The sequence below is a fragment of the Aphis gossypii genome, unplaced genomic scaffold (assembly GCF_020184175.1).
Source record: "Aphis gossypii isolate Hap1 unplaced genomic scaffold, ASM2018417v2 Contig01036, whole genome shotgun sequence".
In the NCBI taxonomy this organism is placed as follows: Eukaryota; Metazoa; Arthropoda; class Insecta; order Hemiptera; family Aphididae; genus Aphis; species Aphis gossypii.
In genome coordinates this window covers 47-19,395 of record NW_026083420.1, presented here as the reverse complement: position 1 = coordinate 19,395, position 19,349 = coordinate 47, and the positions used below count along the sequence as shown (strand labels likewise).

Here is a 19,349-nt window from a genome sequence, read left to right as displayed (position 1 = left end):
AAATTGTCCTATTCCCCATATTTATTGGGATGGCTTCACCTACCATTGGTTTTAAATTTTTTAATTGAGCCGAGGCGTCTCCAAATTTATTTTTTATTTGTGCAGCCAAACCTTTTGCTCATTTTGAAGTCTGCGGAAATGCAGTGGGCAATTGAATATTCAGAGTTCGTTTGAAATATGTTTTTACGTCTTCTTTAATATTATGCACGTCGTTGCTGTTATAAACGTTATAGGTTTGTATGATTATATCATTATTAATTTTGTTACCATTATTATTTTTACGCAATGTTAACGTACTGTTTTTGAAATGTATATTAGCATTATATTGATATACAAATTTGTTTCCAATTATTATGTGACAAGATAAATTTTCTATGACGTATGCTTTAATTTCAAATTCATGGGAATTTATTTTAAGTTTAATTAAAATTGATCCGAAGAGAGTTAGAGGTTTATTGTTTGCTCCTGTTAAAATAATAGGTTCTTTTTTTAAATTACTATTAGGGGGCATTAACGTATGTCTAATGCAACATATATTTGCTCCTGTATCTATTGTTACTGGGATTGTAATATTATTTAATGTAGCTTTAATACGTTCGGTTATATTATTTATTTTATATTTGTATTTTGGGAATTCTGGAGATAAAGGTGAACATCTATCAGTAATGTTTGACCTAGAAATTAGTTTTTTGAGTTCTGATTAATAGATCGACACGTTTTTGCCGAGTGTCCTGCTTTATCACAAATTTGGCATGTTATAGTAGGTTTGTTATTGAAATAACTGTTTTCTGTTCTGTGATTATTTTTTAAGCATACTTTACATTGTTGTGGTTGAATATTATTTTTGTTTCGAAAGCATGTAGCTGTGGTATGATTGTTGAGTAAACAGATTTCACAATTTTGAATTTTATTATTAGTATAATTCTGATTAAGTAAATGGTTTTGAATTTTTATTCTCTAACAGATTTTCAATTTTTTTGTTTAGTTTTTCATTATTTTCATTGGAAATTTTTAATTGTTCATTGAATTTTTCCGTTATTTTATTTATTTGGTCATAAACAATTGAATTTTTTATTTCTGTCTGCGATTGATCTAACTCTCCTGTCACCATAAATTCGATTAAATCAAATTTTCTTAAATTGTCTTTTAATTGTTTAAGAGTATTATTTTCATAATACCTATTTGTCTAATAATATTTGGTTTAAGACCCTTTATAACTGTATGTATTATTTCTGATTCGAGCATAGTGGGATTTATTCTTTTGCATAAAGATTCTATTTCATTGACATAATTTATAGTTTGTTCATCATCTAGTTGTTTTCGTTTTTGTAACAGTAATTTTAACATATCTAATTGTGCAGTGGGTTTGAATTCGCTTAATAGTATTTTCTAAATCAGCCCATTTTATGTCGTTAATAAATTGATTCATTATTATCATAGAATGTTAAGGCAGGACCTTCTAAACATAGAGGTAAAAATTTTATTTTTTCTTCATCGGACCACCCGTTTATGCTAGCTGCTCTGTTATATTTTTTAATAAACGTGTCAATATTTTCAGAAATATTAGACCAGAAAATGTATTAGGTTTATAATATGGTTTTTTTGTGTTGTCCATTTTGTTTGCGTTAAAGGTATTGATAAAATCGTTTGGTGTCGTTTCTCCGTTAAGGTATTGTGTTAGTCTATTTTTTAATTCGGGAACCGTACCTGTAGTAATTAGGTTTCGTTTAGTGAGTTCAGTTATTAATTGAGGTTTTAATAATTTACTGATATCTTGTGAAGAGAATGTTGATGGGTTTAAATTATCTTCAGATTTTTCCGAGTTTTTATTTTCGTTGTTCATTTGTTGTTTTTTAAAGAAATTTGATTTTTACTCATTTATAGTTTTTTTTTTTTTTTTTTTTAATTTAATTTTAAATTTATTAGGTATTTGTTAATATTATTTTTTATTTATTTATTTATTATTATTTTTATTTTTTTTTTTTGAACTTTAAATTTATAAATTAATTAATATTTTATATTTATTTCGTGTTACGAGCCACGAGTTGGGCGCCACTTGTAGTAAATCAAAAATGATCGTAGTTGCGCAATATATATTTTATATTATTAATTCTTTAGTTATAATTATTATTAATCTTTTAATTTATGTGAGATTTACCATTTATATATATTGCGCACACAATCTGAATTACTACCCTCTTATGTATATATCTGCACACGCATGTAGATACATATATAAGGATTTGTATAATAAAGTAAATTAACTTACCCTTGTTTGATTGTCCGGTATTCGATGGATATACTTAGTATTAATCAAAGGAAAAATAACACACTATTGATGATATTATAACACTTTTATTATTAATCACTAATAAAAACAGATTCGACTAATAAGTACATATTATTGAAATTCTTAACGTACATCCACTGCCAAAGGCGTACGCAGGGAGAGTGACGTCGTGTACCAGAGCCTGATGGTTGATGGGTGTCTTTAGAGCCGGTGGTGTAATAAAACTATATTATGGTCAAAGGACATAACAGTGTTTGATCACATATGTTTACTATTGTATGAATAATTTACTGAACATATGTACATGTAAGGGATTATGATGATGCCACTATTATAGCGTTATATGTGGTCATCATTACAATAATATATAGTATAGTTTATGAACTATTGATTTCAGTGACACGATACTATCGTCTTAAGTGATTTTAGTAGTAAATATTGATAATAATTATACAGCCGACTTACGTCCCCTAACGGGCAGGGCCGGCGTTAAGTTTTGCGAGGCCCTGGGCGGAATACAATCTGTGAGGCCTTTAATGTGTGGCAAATTTAAATATGTAACACCCAGTAAATAAATAAAGCTCACCACTAAATAAGAAATAAACTAATAGATACATTATATCTTCATTATTATTTAACTGAATATACAGTTAATGATTAAGTATACATCATACACCTATAATAATATTTATATAATTTTTAATATCCTATAGTAATATTTAATATCATAAATCATAATCATTTATTAAGAAAAGTATATATTGTTATAATAAAATTGAGTTTTACTTTTAACCCGAGTTTCACCTACTTAATAATTATTTAAGTAGATATTTAAAGAAAAAATATTTTAATCATAGAAAATTAAATCATTATTATAAAATAATAAGTAAATACGTTTTAAAAATAGCCTGTTTTTAATTATTACTTCAACAAAATAACATCAAATACTTATAACATAAAATTCTATTCTTAAAAATTACTTAAAATTAATTTTTCAAGACTTTTTAGCCACGAAATCTTCAATGACTTTTTCATAATTTAAATTTTCGGGCTCTTCTTTTTCTATAGCTAATAAAGCTAAACCAGAAAGACGCTCTTGGGACATGATACTTCTCAAAAACGTTTTTATAAGCTTTAACTTTGAGAAGCTACGCTCTGCGCTAGCGGAAGTTATTGGAATAGTTAACATTATCCTAAGAGCCATGGCTAAGTATGGAAATGCTCCATTGCTTTTTTTTTTTATAAAATTAAGTACTTCAATTAAATCATAGGCACAAATATTTTTTTCATCTCCTGATTGTAGATATAATGCTAAATCTATACAATTTGCCTTCAGTTGTTCGTGTGTCTTCGAACTAAATTTCCCAATCCTAATTAAAAAACCAAAGATTTCGTTAAACTTCGAAGTTTGTTCAAACCTTCGAGTGATTGATTCAATAGCACCATCCATTAAAACTAAAAAATAAGAGCATCTAAAATCCTCTTCAGGATCTTGTAATAACTCATCATTGCCTTCATATGCGAACATTGTTTTTTTCTTTCTATACCTGGGTGTTTTAAATTTGTTTAATACTTTCAAATCCGTAGTAAGTATTTAAGCTTCCGATTTAGCAGTATTGAACCCTGTTTCTCTATAATTTTTGAATAACGTAATAAGTCCATTTAGTAATTCTGAAGAAACATTCAAGTTTACATCTGGACCTTGTAAACTTTTACTTACTATATTAACTTCACACAATACAGTGTACCAAATACATAAACTCATAAGAAATTCCAACGAACTTATCTCAGCAATTAATGAATTTGTTTCACTTCTAATTAGTGGGTCACGTGTTGTATCTGATATTTCATCTAAGGCGTAAATAATTTCTTTGACTTGAAACCTTATTACTTTTATGCTGTCGTATCTGCTTTCCCACCTGGTTTCTGACCATTTTTTTACCGTCCACTTATGGCAATGTTTAGAAAATACATCCCATCTTCCCGTAGATGCCGAAAATAATGTGTAAAGTCTTTCAACAGTACCAAAAAAATGCACGGCTCTGACAGAACTTTTAGCCGTGTCTCCTAAAACAAGGTTCAACCTATGAGCTGCACAAGGCATAAAAAAGGCTCTTGAATTTTGTTGTAGAATTCGTGCTTGGACACCTTTGTATTGCCCAGTCATATTAGCGCCGTTGTCGTAACCTTGTGCTCGACAATCGTTTAAACTTATACCATAGATTTTTAACTTCTCGACTAATACATCTGATAAATATAAACCAGTACTATCATGAATGTTAATAAAATCTAAAAAATATTCTTTTATTCGGGGTTCTGTTGATTCATTTTCTATGTCCATATCTACAATTCTAATAACAATTGATAATTGTTCTTGACGACTTGTATCTGGAGTGCAATCCATTATTATTGCGTAATATTTGGCTAATTTTATTGTTTGTATGATTGTTTTTTGAACTTCCTTTGCTATGACTTCGATTAAATCATTTTGTATATCATGTTCGAGATAGTGTATATGTGTTTCTTTATTTTTTATACGTTGTAAATATTCGATGATAATAGGGTCAAATTTACCTAGCATTTCAATTAGTCCAAGAAATTTTCCGTTATTTTTTTCATACAAACCATCTATGGATTCTCTAAATGAACTATTGTGTTTAGCTAAATAGTGTATAACAGAAATTATACGAATCATGACATTCTTCCAATGTGCCTTTTCCTTTTCTATAGTTATTTGCTGTACCTTATCAATTGTTTGAGATTTTGAAATTCTAGTTTTTAATTCTATCCATTTTTGAGCAGCAATTATATATGGCCTTGAACGTTCGTGAAGTTTCAAATTATCAGTCATGTGTTTCCAGTCATTCGTGCCATAAGTAGCTAATTGACTCTGACGTAGATCTAAACTTGGAAATAATTTACAACAATATCAAAATGCGAGATTTTTAGACGTTGAATAAACCAACCACTGTCTATTAACGATTTCACCGTTTGACAGAGTTCTATAATAATATTTATCAGAAAACTTTCTGGGAGTGTTTTGAATAATATGTAAAGGATAATCAATTTTATTAACTCTAACTGGTCCGATTTTAATGATTTCATCTCTTAAATGTTGACTTAAACCTTCTATCCAGCTTGCAGGATCCCTCAAATCAATCTCTTGGACATAAATTCTGTGTGAGTTATTTTTAAAAGTTGCTTCAACTGAATCGTCTGCTGGAAAACATTTTATTTTCACCTGTTGATGAGTGATTTTCTTCTTCCGGTGCGTGTGATAGTTTTATTATTGGTGTTGATGGCAATATTTCCATGCTTTCTGATAAAGAATAGGATGGTTGATCATGCTTTTCTAAAATACTTATCGAATTATCTAATGACAATTTTTCATTTTGTGTATTTAAAAAGTGCAGTAAAGCACCTTGTTGTTTGTTTAAGAATTCTTTTTTGGCCAGTCTTTTTATTATTTTTTAGTGTCCTGATGGGTGTGACCAGTACTTATCTCGATCTCTTCCACTCATTGTGATTAATTAAAATGGTCTAAAATGTACCTACACGTTATACGAACATTTTATTTATTTTGATTATAAACACCGAACAGATATTTTAAAAAAGTAGGTACATAATATACATAAAGTTTATGAATCATCTTAATTATCTTAATAAGAGGACACTAGCGCACTGTTCTTTTTCTCTATCTGGCCGACGCACAGCATAGGCAAAACGCATTCGCACAAAATCATTAAGTAAACTTAAAGTAAATCCATCCATTACAAAAATTATAGACTACAATATATTTAAGGGTATGAGACTATGACATCCATTTGTTTAAGTAGGTATTGTTTCAAACAATTTAATATTCATTTAAAATTTAAATGTACAACACTTGTTTTTAGTTTTTAAAGACGAATATAAAGTCAAATAATAATAAAACACAAAACCTAGTCAAAACTTCAACAATATTATCTTCTTTAGTTTTAACGATAAGTGGTTATACTCTAAGATTATTCAAAATTCATTAAAAACGATTTTATGTGAATGCGTTTTATCTACATCAAGCGTGGGTCTGAGAGAGAAAACAAACATTACCCTGATAATCTGACGTCGTTTAGTTAGTCTTTCAAGAATTTGTTACATAAGTATTTATTTTTATAAGCATGCATTATTATTATTAATGAAATATGTCCGCAATTAAACCGTATTTATTTAATACGGTATAAAAATACGTTATTTCTATTTAACAACTATTAGTATGGCTTGTTGCAACAAGAAATAGATTTAATTTAATTTTTAATTTTATCATAATAAATTGTTTTATTATTAAATAAAATTTTTTATTTTTATTTTGAAATATACAATCTATAATGACATTTACAATACGTTTATGTGATATAGTAACTAGTAATTTGATAACATGAGAAACGTGAATAAAAAAATTACCCAGCAGTAGTAAACCCAGTTTCAATTGCGCCTATTTTAATACCAATACGCGATATATCCTCCATGGCTCCCTCCAAACAAACCCAGCGATAACATTACATTTTACGATTTTTCAGATGACAGCATAGACGTATAATATAATATAATATAATATATTATACGTCTATAGGTGGAAGTTCCACTGAATCGTCGTCCAAATTACTAAAATAATATGTCCATCACTCCATCCAAATAATTATTTAAAAGTTTTAGATTTTGTGGGGTTCAATAATAATAAACAAATGCTTCCAAGTAAAACAACTAACAAGTAACAAGACTAACGCAGTAACGCAGGTACATAGTTTTAAAAAAGAAACGCGTCTGTAAGATACTAAGTTAATTATAAAATATAAATAAAATTGTATATTACTTACATTGTGTGGTTTATATTCTTTATTCGACAAGACGACAACCATTCACCAGTAACGTAGATAATAAAATGATGGTCAATAATGAAAATCAAGTGGTCAAATAAAATTAATTTTGTTAATCTATAAATAATGACTGACTGCATTATACTGGTATTTCCAAGATTTTTAATTAAAATGATAATCGACTAGTTTCTAACAGTATTGATTTATTGTTATATAATACATATTTATTAAGTAAATATTCATATTTATATGTAACTATTCCATAATAATTAACTGCGTGGAATTGATGCCATATTTTCGTACATCATTGAATATCTGGGTATTATAAATTTAATAACGCAGCATAAAATATGAATATCCAAACATTTTTATTCACATAAACATATAATATATAAGGCGGGACTGCGCGAGGCCCTTAAACGCGAGGCCCTGGGCGTGGGCCCTACTCGCCCGGCCCTGCAAATGGGACGCAAGTTACTGGTCAAATTTACTACCTGTAAAATATACCTTTTTTTGGGACGCAAGTAACATGCAGCAATCCCAACGAACGGGTTCAAAAATTAAAAAACTTATTGCTAATTTAAAACCTAAAAAGAACCATGTAGTTCATCACATGGCATGAAAACAAGCTCTAAAAGAGGGATTAATATTGGAAAAGGTTACAATTTAGCTATTTATTTATTTAACAAACATTTATAAATGTTTTTTTTTTTTTTTTTTAGGTCCACAGAGTTTTAAAATTTAATCAGTCTACATGGCTAGCAAAATATATTGAATTAAACACAACTATGAGAAAGACCGCTTCAAATGATTTCGTAAAAAATTTCTTCAAGCTAATGGACAATCCAGTTTTTAAATTGTTAATTATACACACATTAATATATTACATAATTGTATATCATTTTTTTTTTTTTTTTAATTCTGTAGGGATGACGATGGCAAATAAAAGAAACAGAATGAATCTGAAATTAGTGTCGGATGAAAAGGTTTGTACAAAGTTAATTAACCGATATAAATTTAAAAATATTACAATTTATAACGACAACTTAGTTGCAATATATTTGTTCATGGATGTATTGAAGTTTGATAAACCTATACAGTACACATGCAGGGTTTTCAATTTTGGACATATCAAAGACGCTTATTTATAATTTTCATTATAATTCTATGGTTAAGTTATGGTGCGGAAATTCAGTTGATGTATAAGGATACAGGTGCATTATACGTCTTGCGTATATATTGTTTATATACTAATAAAAAAACTATATTTTTTTTAGATTCATTGATATATTACAAAAACAGCAGACTTCTACGCTGATTTGACAAATAAACCCAATATTTAAATCGCATGAATACTTCAAACTTTCCTACCAGTCATCCGTGTTTTTGTAATGACAGAAAGAAGATTCCGGGAACTTTCACAGACAAAACATACGGTGAAGCTATTGAAGAATTTATCGCCTTGCGAGCTAAGTCATATGCGTACAAGATTGTTGGACAGGAGGAAAAAATCAAAGCCAAAGGCATTCGCGGTCATGTTGTTAAGTTTCATATGACGTTTGAGGATCACATGAAATGTCTGTTTTGGAATGGTACTCTATTGCAGACGGATAGAGGACAAGAATTGGCAGTTGAGCAATTTAAACAGCCAGGATGTCCAACTAATGAATACACACCGTTTACAGTTAATATATCGTTTAGATCATATAAACATGAAATGAAGACAATATCAACAATAAAACTTGCTCTTAATCGGACGGACGATAAGAGGGTTGTACTTGAGAATCAAATTAATACCTTGGCTCACGGACACTTTCGTATAGAGTGAGTTAAATTAATGATTATGTATTTTATTTTTAATTATATTATTCTTGATTTTTGTTAATTTGCTGAGTTGATTAAAATGTTGGAGGGGTGTGAATATTAGACCATAATTGTAAATTCTTATATTATACATGTAAATAATTTTATTTTTTATTTTTTAGATGTAAATCCTTATACCACAATTGTAAATTGTTTTTAATGCAAATACCTTATACAACGTACATTGTTAAGAGTTAAATTGCATGTGAAATATACAGCGAGGTAGTGTATTTTCATAAAGCAGGTTATTTAGACGTGGACATACTTGGTCTTCATAGTTGACGAAATGCCGTGTGGCATAAACTCGCTTATAATTTGACATTTCTGTGACCCTTTGATGTAGATAGTGTTGTAATTGATTAATTGAAATATTTTTTTGTATTTCTGTATGCTTCACATCACCATAATCTAACGATAAACCGTAGTGCAATCGCTGTAACCAATTGTTTACACTTCGACTTTTTGCATCTAGGGTTAAAGAAGAGTGTTTAAAGACCCAATGTTGCATAGTTGAAGTTTCTGTGTCTACAACAGACATTTCTTTGATCATATACTTATTGTTGACTACAAGAATGCATTGAAAGTCTAAAATTGACAAAGACATTATGGTTTGTTTAAAGTTTCAACAGCAGTGACTAAATTTTTTCTCAGCTCGTCTGTGATGTAATGTATTGAATTATCAATCTTAATTAAATGTTCAGCTATATCTGAACACGTTATTTGTTATGTTTCCTTTTGGCTTTTTTGTATTTGAATCGATTTGTGATTTTCTTAGAATAAACGTTCAAGTTTAGTAAATTTGTTCGAACACGATTTCATGTATCAGATATACAGTAAAACATTTTATAAATTTGTATTTTTGACATTGATTTTGTAATTAAAAAATGAATTGGGTCGTTTCGAATATTTGATAATTTATATTGATATGATTTGAAAATTTGTTCAGCTGTTTTGAATATAACTACTACATCACGTGACGGTTTTATTAATCCACCTCTACTCTTTACTCGTATCAATGATAATGCATTTTCATCATTATTTTTGGTAATTGCAGTTACACAATTTAAACATGACATTTTATTTAAAATTTTTCTTACAACAAAACCAGCAATATATTCAACTACATCATCTATGTATCGTTTTTCATTGGGGCTTAAGAAAACCAATTCATCTGTGACTTGATTTTCTTCTGACTCTTCTTCTATTGTACACAAGAGATCCAAATAGTTGGTATTTGTTACCTGTTTTGATGATGTAACAAATAGTATAGGAGTCAAATCTTGTGGTTCACAGGTTGCACCATTTGATACTTTAATTTCATTGTGTACAATGAGGCGTTTGTATGCTGCTTCGAATTGTGATGCAGTAGGGTTATTATTAAACCCACCCTTTGCTCTAATTGCAGAAAAGAACATCTCCAGATGATCCTGGGATATTTTATACGTAAGGAAAAAGTCAAGTATTCCAGTTTTAATAACATCATCAAAGAAATTTTCAATACTGGTTAAACAAATAATCAAACCCATAAACCCAGTTTTCCTTTTGCATGTAATTACAAAATCAAACATATTTGGCGAATTCTGTACAGGTACTTTTAAATTTTTTATGTATTCAATTGACTCTTTAATAAACATTTTAATATGATTTTCACTGTTTGGAAACAATGGTTTTTTAAACTCGCTTTTACTCAAAAAATTTCTTGTATTCAAGACGTCAAATATGTTATTAATATGCCTACAAAATTTTGCTGTATGTTCAACGTGTTTAAAATCGTCCATTTTTAAACTATTACAGCAATATTCAAATGCATCAGCCACACTTGTGCTAAATGTTTGTGCTGCTAGCTTAACCTTCATCTTTTCTTTATAATAGTTAATATGCGGGTTACGAATTTTTGTTCCAGCATGAATACCAACTTTATCTTGTAAATTAACTAGTTTTACAAAATAGTCCTATTTAATTAGATTTTTTTCTTCGTCGTACAATTCTTTCCAGTCACCTTATGTGTTTCGACATAGTTTAATCATTTGTGTGCCGGATCCAAAAATAAATGTACTTTTTGTTTGGTTTCAGGATGTTCAAAATATGGTTTGAGGTCAGGAAATGAAAGTTGAGCACCTAAGTTTGTTGCCATAGATAAATTAGCAGCTGTTCCATCAAATGTTAGTGTTTTTACAGTAACATTAGTATCATGTACAAATGACAATACTGTAATCACCAAATTGGCTTTTTCCCGAGAACTAACGCCGTTTACTAAAAAATAGGCAACTGGAACTTTACAATTTGAATTCAAAGTCACTAGCATAAAGACTAATGCTTCTTTAGCTCTTGGAAATCCATCGTGATCTAGTTTACCCGCTCCATAATTTATAAACCCCTGTTGTCTTCGGCCATTATAGTGTACTCGTATTTGTTCATTTACATAAACTTCGTCCATAAGTAAACCACAAACTAACTTTTTGTTTTTTGTTTCCATTTCTTTACATTAAATTTTCACAGCATTTAATGATTCAGATGTAAATCCAGGCGCACCATCTATTGAAGAGTACCAATTTCTTATAGTGCTCGGATGCGGGAGATTTTTGTTAAAAGCATCTCGTACATAGTTGTACGCTTCTGGTGAATAAAAATGCAATGTAAGAGCAAATTTTCGAATTTCAGGTGTGATTATTTTAGCTGTTGTTTTATGTAACTGTTTAAATATAATTTCACTTTCAAAACTAGGTAAGGTTTCCTGAAATATTGATAGTATAAATGGTTATTAAAGCCATTAAACCATAGACATAAAAAATTTATATGTCTATGCATTCAACACAAAAAGTTGTACTAATAAACATGCATCACAATTGAAATGAAACACTGCAGAAATAATACAATACAAAAATGTAATTTATTATATTTATACTAACAACATTTGAAATTGATTACAAAACATTATAGGCAGCCACTGATCACAGGATGACATAATTAACATAAAATTATAATAAAAAATATAATCATTTACCAGTTTTGATGTGCATACAAAATACAGGCCACCTTGGGGTAAATAATGGTAGTATTTCAAAGTTCTAGGCTGAATGATAGCCTATGGTTAGCATGCATCACCAGATAGAGTATGAAGAATTTGGTTTTAAATTAACATTTATTACATTTAAGGAATTGGAGGTGGTGATTTCTGTTTCTTTCTATCATATAGGCGACAGCAACTTTAAGAGTAGGTATTTAAATTAATTGGAAAGTTAGTAGCTCTAATTCAAAATATATAGGGGTACTGTTTTTGACTAACCTAACTATTTTTTCAAATAGCAAATTTGTTTGAGTACTTATTGATAATGTGAACAAACATTTTTTTTTTTAAAATCAATTGAATTTTGAATGAATAAGAGGAATTTATAATATTTTGAATACAAACAAATTTGTTTTTCTTAATACTTATCGCATCACTATATCAATTAGAATACAACTAAATATTGCTGTGTTGCCTGTGTGATAGACAGGGACAGAAAATCATCGCTTACAATAAATTAAATCAAAATATACCTTAAGAACAGAATAACAATTATCTGAAATTAGTTTTTTCTCATCTTTTAAGTGACTAAACTATGCATTGTTTTTATTCTATTTTTTAGACGGAACTTAGCCAATCTCAGTTGTTTTATTTTTTTTTACATGATTTTCGTGTTCATTCTTCGAGGCAATCCAATATTTTAATCTACTGTTTGGACTTTCTATATCGTCAATACTTTTGAAATCCCCTGCAAAGAATTTGCGCTTCCTAAAATCATACAATATATAATTGTATAAATATAATAATTAAAACATACCAGTACAAATAAATGTCTACTTAATATTGTCTATAGCTTTATACAAATAATAAGGGATATTTAAAATAAAATTATACTTACCTGGATTTTATAGGCATTGGTGTATTTATAATGGCAGAATTTATTGATTCATTTGAGTCTTTGAAAATCATTTGTTCTGGTATCATACCTTAAATTGAAAATGGTAAGGTAAGTTATGCAACGATATAAAAACATAAATAATCAATTAGAATACATACATTGAGTATCAGTATCACCATGACAAATCCAACTGACACTCACTATCACTGAGGCATGTTTCGCTCAAATCGACAGGAAATACCTCAACGACATCAATATTTTCACTCGGAAAAAGATTTTTATTGATAGCTACATTAAAAAACAGTAAAGGAAATAGATATTGTGATATATCTATATGTAATATACCGGATGGTAAGTAGGTATTAACGTTTTTTAAACAAACTAGGTAGTGAAGATTTATCCAAAACCTTTTTACCATATATTCCATCTTTAATATAAGCTGATTCAACAAAATGTGTACTACAAATTACAGTGTATTTGGTTGGTAAAAAATCTGGCTGAAATTGTTTTATTCGGTAGACCCATTGATCACCAATATTCCCTTTGGGTATACTAAATTAATATCATAGTTGAGTAATATTATATAATATGAGTACATATAATTAGATAAATCATAAATTATTTAACTGGCAATAATATAATATGTGATATCTACTCACCCGTGCATTTTAATACCTTGTTCTTTAATGGTTGTTTTACAACCTTTAATAGTACAAGTTTTCATTTTTAGCCTTTAGGTATTATTGTTATATACAATAAATGTACCTAATAAATGAATAACGTCTATAGTCGAAGCCCAAAGTGCCAATTGGTAGTGCTTGACGCAGGTGGAAGGTGCAATTGTTTGCAGTGATCACAGAATAGTGAATACAGATCACAATTCACAAGTCACAATTATATAATATAGTATACATAGTACTATTTTTGATCGCAGCATAGACATATTATTAATATGTATTTTAATTTCTATGGCGGTAATAGTTGATAATATCATGGAATAATTTGAATATTAAATTATTTCCTCTATGGTTGCCCCCAACAGTTTCTATCTCTCTTATCAATGTCGGTTTCATGATTTCTCTCTCTAAGCGCAGTCCATTTATTAATATGTCTATGGCGCCCACCTACTATATAATTAAAAATGGTTAATATTAGAATATATGACCAAACTAAATAAGATAATACAAATAATAATTACAATGTGGTGATTACGACGTGTTATCACCACTTACGCTAGCGCGTCCGCCATATAATTGTCGTTACCATTTTTGTTTTTTGTTCCTAACGTTGAATTATTTGTACATAACATGTTGTAAACGTTTATATTTTTATTTAGCTGTGAATTTTTATATATTGTATTTTTTTGTATTGTCTTTGATCGCGCGGCGACGCGCCCCCATAACTTTTTCTCCCGCCTCGCGCGCTAACGTTTTCACCGTTACAGGCTCGAAGCCACCATCGCTCGCCGTGGCAAGTCACCCTTTTCGCGACCAGTTACGGTGTTAAGTCTCCTCTCTCGTCCGACGAACTTTCCCGTATACCACCCGTCTCACGATTTTGTATCCGCAAAACCACGCCGTGCGCCGATACTTATTTTTTTTTTGTAAATTTTTTATCTGTATTCGTTTAGCTTTTGTAAGCTCAATACAGACACGCCGCTTACTCAAGCATTTACTGTGTTAATTTATTTATAATTATACCTTTTTCCCTTTGGAGTCAGCAAAAACGTGTTTTACAGCTTTACTGAGCAACACTGCCCGTATCTACTACAACAAGTTTGATAACAATGTTGATAATACAAAATAGTGATAAACAGGGCTCGGAACTTTATGCATTTGCATCTTTCTCAGGAAGCTGCATATTTCAAATCTGATTCGATACAAATTCGTTCCATGAACCATACAATTGATATACAAAAATTTATGTTGCATATTTTTGCATATTTTACTAAATTTATATGATTTTGCATATTTAAAGATTTTGAGTATATAAATGCATTTTATGTTAAAAATGTATTAAAAATCAACAATTAACAAGTTTTCAATAATTGAATAGATGAAATATTGTGTAAATGTTTATAATTTTATTAATATTTATTTTTATCAAGAGCTATTGTCTCTTAACTATTGTCATCGGCGACGCTCGCCCGTATCGTTTAACCTATCGTATAGTGTTTATACACTAAGAAAATATGAACTGGCCGTAATCTTAATGACCGGCCAGATTTTTATATTTATATTAAAGTCGCTCGTTAGATAAAATTAAACAAAATACCCATATACCAATTATATTGTATTGTATTGTGTTGTACTGAGGTGTATGTCAGTATGTGTGCGTTCGTGTGTCGAAAACAAATTCGATAACGGTGGTTTGTTACTTTAATAAATTTAGTCTGTTCGTATTGTTCGCTTACCGCGCTCGATTACTGCTACGTAAAATTGTGATTTTAATATTTGTTAGACAAAAGTTAAAATGCCTAAAGAAAAAAAAAATTTAAGTAGTCGTTTAAATACTTTTGTGTCTGAGTTCGGTACAAATGTTTTTAGTATTGACTCTAGGATATTATTTTGCAAATATTGCGAAACGAAAGTCGATTCTGAAAGGAGATCCAGTGTAATACAGCATTTGAAAACAGAAAAACATTTGCGTTCTGTTAAACGTAAAGAAGATCAAAAAGAAACCAAGTGCCAACTACTATTGACCAATGATTTATCGTCTAAAAAATCGAAATTTAACCTGAATTTATGCAAAGCTATGGTCTCTGCTAATATACCACTTAATAAATTATCAAATGTAGAGTTTAGAAAATTTTTGGAAGATTGTTCTGGAAAAGATATCCCTACAGAATCAGTACTTCGAAAATTTTATTTAGACGACTGTTACAACGAAATTATAGAAAAAATTAGACGACGTGTTTTCAACCGAAAAATTTGGGTGTCACTTGATGAAACAACAGACGCAGAAGGCCGTTTTATAGCAAATGTAATAATAGGAACTTTGGAAGAGGATACTGCTGGTCCAATTTTCTTACTGAATACTGAAGAGCTTGAAAAAACCAACCACTCTACGGTTAGTAAACTTTTTGACAAATCATTAGGCATTTTATGGCCTGATGGGATAAGACACGACGACGTTTTATTATTTTTATCTGACGCCGCACCGTATATGATAAAGTGTGGGAAATCATTGAACGCACTCTACTCTAAAATGGTACATGTGACTTGTGCTGCTCATGGTCTCCATAGAGTTTCGGAGGAAGTACGAAATCAATTTAGTACTGTTGATAAAATCGTAGCCAACGTAAAAAAAATATTTAAAAAAGCACCATCACGTGTACAAATTTTCAAAAGTTACGCACCGGAAATCCCTTTACCTCCAGAACCAATAATAACCCGTTGGGGTACCTGGATCAATGCCGTACTTTATTATTGTAAATACTATGAAAAAATCCGTGATGTTGTAAATATGTTGGACTCCAATGATGCATTGAGTATTAAAGTTTCAAAAAAAAATTTAGTAAAAGAACACGTTCAAAATGATTTAGTGTATATTACTTCAAATTTTAAAGTTCTTTCTGAATCAATTTTGAAACTGCAGACTAAAAACATGCCTTTAGCCGAATCGTTGAGCATCGTGGACAATGTTCAAACACAATTAAAATCCGTTCAAGGAGAACCAGGGAAAAAAGTCTACGAAAAAATGGAAAACGTTTTATCTAAAAACATCGGGTTAAAAACACTAAATCAAATCTCGTCAATACTTAATGGATCTATCTCCACCATGGATGGTCTTCCCGAAGATCTAACAACAAATGACCTTATTTTCTACAAGTACGCACCAATTACGTCCGTGGATGTCGAAAGATCGTTTTCTGCTTACAAAAACCTTTTGAGCCACAACAGACGATCATTTAAACTCGAAAACATAAAAAAGCATCTTATCATTCAGTGTAATTCAGGTAATTATAATAATTACCTAATACCTAACATGATTTAATAATCGCTGTATTTGATAAATTCTATTTTTTTAAATTTAGGATTCTGGAACTAAATTCAGTATAATTCAAACATAATTTTTTTTTTTTATAATTTTACTTTAAAATATATTTTTTTTTATAATTTTACTTTAAAATATATTTTTTTTATAATTTTACTTTAAAATATATTTTTTTTATAAAATAATAAATGCATATTATACTGCATATTTGCGTTTTTTTTAGTGCATACGTATGCACATATTTTATTGTTTTTAAGCGCATAAAGTTCCGAGCCCTGGTGATAAAGAATATCGCGTATTACTTCTGGTGATAACGCGTTACCGTGCAGTGCCGACAGCCGCTGTGAGTCCGATTAACCTTAAAATCCTGTGATCCACGCGACGATGATCGAACCACAAATATAATATTATAAAAAGGGCGACCGAAAGGAATCAAAGTATCCCACTAGATCCCATGCCTGACACACTTTACGAGGATCCCGATGATCTTTATCGATGCCAGCACACTACAAATAACAGTTCGCACCCACGCCCGATAAAATATTATAATTCAATGCACCCGTGTGCCACACTCACTACGCATTTGCATAAAAGCGACGTGAAGAACAAAAAATCATGTGCCACCGATGGCATAAAAAAAATGGCGACACAACGCATACAAAAAGAATTGTCGCACGGTGACTAGCTCAACGAGTCGGAGCGATAACTGGTCGGTAGTCTTTAGTCCACAAACAAATACGACGACGGGTTCGCCGGCAGAGGGTGCGCAGGATCCGATAACAAAACCGGATTGTTTAATAACTTAAAACCAATTTGCTGGTGCGCTCTGTTAATTTCTGGACCGAACATATACTAATGCAAACGTAATCACCAACGTTAAATTTGATTTTTTCGTTGTTAATTTTACGTTCTTTAATTTGCACTGACGTAGGATTTGTATCAGCTTGCACAGGTGTCATTCCTATTGTTCTATGTTTCAAGTTGTTGTATTTGTTCATCAATAAAGGTAAAATAGAAATCCACTCGTACGAGCCCTGCACTTAAACTCTCTAAACATTTTTTCTTTTAACGTACGATTGAAACGTTCAATAATGCATGCTTTCGTGGTAATAAACGTAAAATATTTGTGTATACCGTATTTCTTCATCAACTTGTCAAATGTTGAATTGTAAAATATTATATTCGCGGTTCAATCATCATCATCTAATTTTAGATGTATGGCGTCTAAATAGGGTAACCCGGTTATGATATACCTGATAGTCGTTGATATGCAAGATGAAGTTACGGTGCATTTCCTTACATGCAAAACAAAGGTCGCCCCTCTAAAAGCATCACAAACGGATGAATCCCTTACAATACCCCGACTGGAGTTGTGTGCGGCGTTATTGCTTGCGAAATTACTTTCTCATCAACTTTTTGTGCTTCGTGATATTGTAACGGTAGACTGTGTTCGGGCATGGAGCGATTCTACCATTGTCTTAGCGTGGCTTAATGGGGATCAAAAACAGTTCAAAATATTCGTTACAAATCGAGTTTCAAAAATTCATTCCCTTCTGCCACATTGTGTATGGTCTCATGTACGATCATCGGAAAACCCAGCAGATCCTGCATCTCGAGGTATGCTACCCGAGGAACTTATTACCAATCGGCTACATTTAAATGGTCCAGAGTTTCTGCAAGATCCCGACTATCAGTGGCCCAGGTTGATGCAGAACGAGTTTTCACCTGAACAGCTACCAGAGGTTAAAACCCCAGTTAAAAATGTTTTATATGTTCAGGACAGTGTTCAACCTGCTAGTATAATCGGCCGATTTTCCACGTTAACAAGGATGCAACGTGTGTTAGCGTACTGTTTCCGCTTTGCCCGTCGTCGAAATATTCCGAAGAGCAGTGGACCAATTACTCGGATGGAATATGACCGTGCATTGAACGCTGCTATTTTGTGTACGCAAAGGACTTATCTTTCGGATCTACAAAGACAAATTAAAAACCAGGACTCCATCACTCCAACAACGACAGCCCAGCTTGCTCCTTTTATCGACGAGAAAGGACTCATCCGTGTCGGTGGCAGATTGAAACGTGCATTGTTGAATGAAGATACCAAACACCCAATTCTTTTGCCTCAAAAAACTCATCTGACGGAGATAGTTAGTAGTGGGGGTGAGGTGGGGGTGCATAAGGGGCGATGAGTTAGTTGACACCAGTAGATAGACAGTGCGGAGGGAGGGGGTTAAACGCCGCGTGCTTGCGGATCGCTACAAACACTTAACAGCGCATTCTCATAGCCGCTGTATACGTTTCACTTCGGGTGGAACGTCCTTTTAAGTAATATTTATATTTCAATAACTGGTAGTAATCGATTGAAAGCGATAATCGATTAATCGATATTATTATCGATATGACTGTTTAAGAGAATCACTCGATGCGCTAATGTACCACTTA

The 19,349-nt window shown here is 30.9% G+C and overlaps 4 protein-coding genes across 4 annotated transcripts; 3 read left to right on the top strand and 1 right to left on the bottom strand.

Annotated features, from left to right (window-relative positions):
- Positions 1-3,884: 3,884 nt before the first annotated feature.
- LOC126555722 (zinc finger MYM-type protein 1-like) lies at positions 3,885-6,795 on the bottom strand. Its single transcript, XM_050210611.1, has 3 exons — positions 6,731-6,795; positions 5,257-5,466; positions 3,885-5,196 (listed from the first exon to the last, which is right to left on the bottom strand). Exons 1-3 carry the CDS (start codon positions 6,793-6,795, stop codon positions 3,885-3,887), a joined length of 1,587 nt encoding a protein of 528 aa, XP_050066568.1.
- A 1,674-nt stretch (positions 6,796-8,469) lies between these two features.
- On the top strand, positions 8,470-8,971 carry LOC126555726 (uncharacterized). The gene has a single exon (XM_050210613.1). The coding sequence runs from the start codon at positions 8,492-8,494 to the stop codon at positions 8,969-8,971; it is 480 nt and encodes a 159-aa protein (XP_050066570.1). The 5' UTR covers positions 8,470-8,491.
- A 5,754-nt stretch (positions 8,972-14,725) lies between these two features.
- Positions 14,726-17,184, top strand: LOC126555725 (uncharacterized). The gene has a single exon (XM_050210612.1). It carries the CDS (start codon positions 15,384-15,386, stop codon positions 16,905-16,907), a length of 1,524 nt encoding a protein of 507 aa, XP_050066569.1. The 5' UTR covers positions 14,726-15,383; the 3' UTR covers positions 16,908-17,184.
- A 991-nt stretch (positions 17,185-18,175) lies between these two features.
- Positions 18,176-19,054, top strand: LOC126555727 (uncharacterized; the record flags this gene model as incomplete). Its single annotated transcript, XM_050210614.1, has 1 exon — positions 18,176-19,054. A coding segment is annotated over exon 1 (879 nt), but the record flags the coding sequence as incomplete, so codon positions are not given.
- Between the last annotated feature and the right edge of the window lie 295 nt (positions 19,055-19,349).